At 29.6% G+C, this 4694-nt stretch overlaps 1 protein-coding gene across 1 annotated transcript; it reads left to right on the top strand.

Moving 5' to 3' along the window:
• Positions 1 to 3176: 3176 nt before the first annotated feature.
• On the top strand, positions 3177 to 4401 carry LOC124421455 (extensin-like). Its single transcript, XM_046956695.1, has 2 exons — positions 3177 to 3293; positions 3355 to 4401. The coding sequence occupies exons 1-2, from the start codon at positions 3182 to 3184 to the stop codon at positions 4353 to 4355; spliced, it is 1113 nt and encodes a 370-aa protein (XP_046812651.1). The 5' UTR covers positions 3177 to 3181; the 3' UTR covers positions 4356 to 4401.
• Positions 4402 to 4694: the final 293 nt, after the last annotated feature.

The following is a 4694-nucleotide window of genomic DNA, read 5'->3' as shown; positions in this document are numbered from 1 at the left end:
CAACTTTTGTCTAGAAAAAGTTGCTCTAGTCAAGACAACTTTTCTATAGAAAAAGTTGCTCTTATCAAAACAACTTTTCTATAGAAAAAGTTGCTCTAGTCAAGACAACTTTTCTATAGAAAAAGTTGCACTAGTCAAGACAACTTTTCTATAGAAAAAGTTGCTTTCGTCAAATTAACTTTTCTTTAGAAAAATTTGCTTTGGTCAGCACAACACATCTATAGAAAAGGTTTAAATAATAAATTAACATAATAACGATTTTGGTTCAATAATCTGACACTCCTCTTGTAATTTATAGCTTTGTAGTCATATAAACTTTTTAAAATATACTCAAATGTATCTAAATTTATAGCATGCTATAAAAAGTTTTACAATTTCTCTTAAAAACCATACATATTTCCAACTTCTAACTTCCGCGCAAAAATTTATAAACATATTTCTTTCAGACACATTAAAGCAGATTCATTCATTTATTTGTTTGTTTTGTTTTTAACAAACAAAATTTCATTTTAAAGATCTCTTCGCACTGGTGACAACCAAACAAAACAAAAATTATTTTAATAAGTTCACTTAATTAACATAAGAATCAGTTTTTACATGCATAAATTAATAAATTTAAAAATTCAAAACATTATGCTAATTTTTTTTTAAATAAAATAACTTTAACATTAAAAACAAATTTATTGCAATATGTCAAAATTTTAGCACCCAAATGATTAGTAGCTATAGATCATTAGTTGGCCTAAAATTTTTTTTTTTATAGGTTTTATGTCAATAAAATGTTTGGGAAGAAAATAATGACTTATAGTGAGAAAGAAATAAGATTTATTTACATAGATAAAATAAGTAATTAAGATTAGTAGATATTTTAGCACTTTTTATGGCAGTAACTTTCTTGTTATTGATCTAGTGAATTTATCACTTCATCGATCACCCTATTAATGTCTTACTTAAAAAGCCTGCTTTAAGATTTAAAGCAAATTAGATTTAGACATCTAAAAGTTTTTAAGCATTCGATTCTTTTTTTTTTTATTTACTATCAGTCATCTGCATGTTTTTTCTATTTAACTGAAGTTGTAAAATTTACAACCACAAACTCTACAATACTGTTCTCAGAAACCACACCTAGTTAATATGGTCAAGCAACATTTCTTTTTCAGAAAAAGTTGCTCTAGTTTAGGCAACTTCTTTTTTGGAAAAATTCATCTAGTTTTGACAACATTTTTAATTGAAAAGTTGCTCTACTTAACACATCTTTTCTATAGAAAAAGTTGACCTTGTCAAGACTACTTTTCTATAGAAAAAGTTGATCTTTTCGATGAAACTCTTCTATAGAAAAAGTTGACATTGTCAAGACTACTTTTCTATAGAAAAACTTTCTATAGAAAAAGTTGCTCTTGACAAGACAACTTTCTATAGAAAAAGTTGCTCTTGACAAGACAATTTTCTATAGAAAATGTTGCTCTTGACAAGACAACTTTCTATAGAAAAAGTTGCTCTTTACAAGACAACTTTCTATAGAAAAAGTTGCTCTTTACAAGACAACTTTCTATAGAAAAAGTTGCTCTTGACAAGACAACTTGCTATAGAAAAAGTTTCTCTTGATAAGACAACTTTCTGTAGAAAAAGTTGCTCTTGACAAGACAACTTTCTATAGAAAAAGTTGCTCTTGACAAGACAACTTTCTATAGAAAATGTTGCTCTTGACAAGACAACTTTCTATAGAAAAAGTTGCTCTTGACAAGACAACTTTCTATAGAAAACATTGCTTTTGTCAAGGCAACCTTTCTATAAAAGAAACAGTTGCTTATGTCCAGACACTTTTTCTATAGAAGACAAAGAACAATTTTGAAAAGAAATTCTGTTTTTCAATAAAAAAATAGTTTTTTAAGAAAAACTATGGTTTTACACAAAAATTGCATTTTTACACAAAACTCCATTTCCACACAAAAAAGTATTTTTATACAAAAACTGTATTTTTACACGAGGAATGTATTTTTACTAAAAAAAAAAATGTATTTTTACACAAAAACTGTATTTTTACACAAAAACTGTACTTCTACACAAAAACTGTATTTTTAGACAAAAACTATATTTTTACACAAAAACTGTATATTTACAAAAAAATTGTATTCTTACACAAAGACTGTATTTTTAAACATAAATTGTATTTTTACAGAAAAACTGTATTTTTACGTAAAAACTGTATTTTTACGTAAAAACTGTATATTTACTCAAAAACTGTATTTTTACACAAAAACTGTATTTTTACACAAAAACTGTATTTTTACACAAAAACTATATTTTTTCACAAACACTATATTTTCCACAAAAACTGTATATTTACACAAAAACTGTATATTTACACAAAAACTGTATATTTACACAAAAGCTGCATTTTTACATAAAAACTGTATTTTTCAAAAAAAAAAAGAGTATTTTTACACAAAGACTGTATTTTTATAAAAAACAGTACTTTTACACAAAAAACTGGATTTTTGCCAAAAAAAACTGTATTTTTGAAAAAAATGTATATTTACACAAAAATTGTTTTTTTTTACACAAAAGCAGTATTTTTACAAAAAAAAATAAAAAACACAAAAATTCTGTTTTGACACAGTTCTTACACAAAATCAAAATTTTTTAGAAAAAACTTGTTGTTTACACCAAAAATTGATTTTGCACAAAAACTCTGTTTTAAAACATCAACAAGTTCATTGACTATATTCTATGACTAAAAACTGTCCGGCATTTTAGCTAAAAACATTTTCAGTGAAATTTTTGCGTTGTAGTAGAATAAAAGTTGTTTCTTTTTTTTCTAAAAACTATGTTTCTTTGATCTCTTTATATAGAATCGTAGCTACAATAGGTAATCACATAAATTTAAATGGGTGCAATAAAATGTAAATAAGTTGTATTTGCTAAATAAATAAAAGACTTTTTATTGGATGAGATGAGATTTTAAAGATTATACCAAATAAGAGATTCCCATTGAAATGCTAATATTCTAAGAAAGTGAAGGTGAAGCTTACAGCTAAAAGAATTTTGTTAAGACTTTCTTTTTGATTGATTTTAGTTAAGAAGAAATTTGTAAAAATTTGTTTTTTTTTTAATTTTCAATATAAATACGTTGAGAAAACGAAATTGATCATAGTTTTCATTGAACAGCTCATTAATCAACATGGGTTGGTTGAAAGAAATTAGTTTAGTATTAACTGTAAGCTGTCTAGCAGTTTTGGCTACAGACAGTGGTAAAACTTCCAGTGATGAAGGTCGTGTTATTGGCGATCAAGGTAAGGTATTTAAGTGTTTAATTGTTAATTTGAAATTAATTGTTTTTATATTTCTTTTTAGATGTAAGGCTTTTAATTAATCCTTTTGCATTCTTGCAAACGAAAACTACTACTACACCCAAGCCGGAACGTCCCACAACTATTGTAGTAAAGCCTCCCTATCACTACCCCTACTATCCACATTACCCAATGTATCCTAATTATCCTAATGATGATTACTATCCACACAAGCCACCACACCCATCGTACCCAACACATCCACCGCATCCAACACACCCTACACATCCCACACATCCAACTCCACCTGGTCCTACATTCAATCCTACACCACCTATGGAACCACCTACAGCCCATCCACATCCACCAGTGTACCCGACACATCCTCCAGTGTATCCACAACATCCACCATTGTATCCTCATCATCCACCATTCTATCCACAGCACCCACCTATGTATCCCTTTTATCCCCCTGGATTATCCCAGCCACCATTTGGTTACTATCCCTGGTTGTACCCTGGCGGTCAACCTCCTTATATTGTGGTCGTACATCCACCAACTAAGAAACCCACACTTCCTGATATTCCCAATGTGCCCGATGTACCAAATGTGCCCGATATTCCCAATGTGCCTGATATTCCTAATGTACCCGATGTACCCGGAAATGGTAATAAAGTTCACTTCAGATACCAAGCAGCCAGACGTCCTACGTACCAATATGTTCAAAATGGCAGAATGATTGATGAATTACAAGCTGCTCCAGAAGACATGGCTGAAGATTATCACTATCAACAACAACAGCAAAAACCACAACAACAACAAGAAAACAGTAATGACGATGAAATGCTTGGTCGTAATATAAGATTGGATGGTGTCTCTATTACAGCTGATTCTGCAGAGGATAATGATTCTATCACCGTTGATACCAAGGATATTAAGCTGCCCTTTGGCTTACACTTGGTCGCTCATCCACCAACCGGCAGAAAAGTCAAAGATCAAGAAGCCTTGATCTACTTAAGAAATTTCAAGAAAGGCAGACAACTCCAGGAAGTTGAAACAGCTTGAAAATGGTATAATTATCGAATGTAAAAAAATGATAAATAAAAAAAATATTTAAAACCAAAATTTTGTTTTCAATTTTAATGGCATTCATTTTAATCCCCCAAAAAACTTTTCCCTTTTTGGCATTTATGCAGCTTTAAGAGTCTGTAAACTTTGAGCAAATTGCAGTTAATTCCCTCTAGAGTATTGTCTGGCAATTTTGCGCTTCTTTTGTGAATATATAAACCATTAAACTGCACCTGTTTCAATGGTGGAGTTGGAAAATTGCACAGCAAAAAGAAACAGTATTTAATAGTCGAAAGTTTTTTTTCCTTGGTACATAGTTTATTTTAGCTATATGAC

The sequence above is a fragment of the Lucilia cuprina genome, chromosome 2 (genome assembly GCF_022045245.1).
Source record: "Lucilia cuprina isolate Lc7/37 chromosome 2, ASM2204524v1, whole genome shotgun sequence".
Lineage (NCBI taxonomy): Eukaryota > Metazoa > Arthropoda > Insecta > Diptera > Calliphoridae > Lucilia > Lucilia cuprina.
Note: the sequence above shows the minus strand (reverse complement) of the source record. Positions and strands in the feature narration are given on the sequence as shown.

What these genes read in the sequence shown, in the direction of transcription:
- LOC124421455 (XM_046956695.1), top strand. Translation starts at nt 3,182, where the DNA reads ATGGGTTGGTTGAAAGAAATTAGTTTAGTATTAACTGTAAGCTGTCTA. An exon ending in TCGTGTTATTGGCGATCAAG is followed by an intron (nt 3,294 to 3,354) that starts GTAAGGTATTTA and finishes ATTTCTTTTTAG; the next exon opens with ATGTAAGGCTTTTAATTAAT.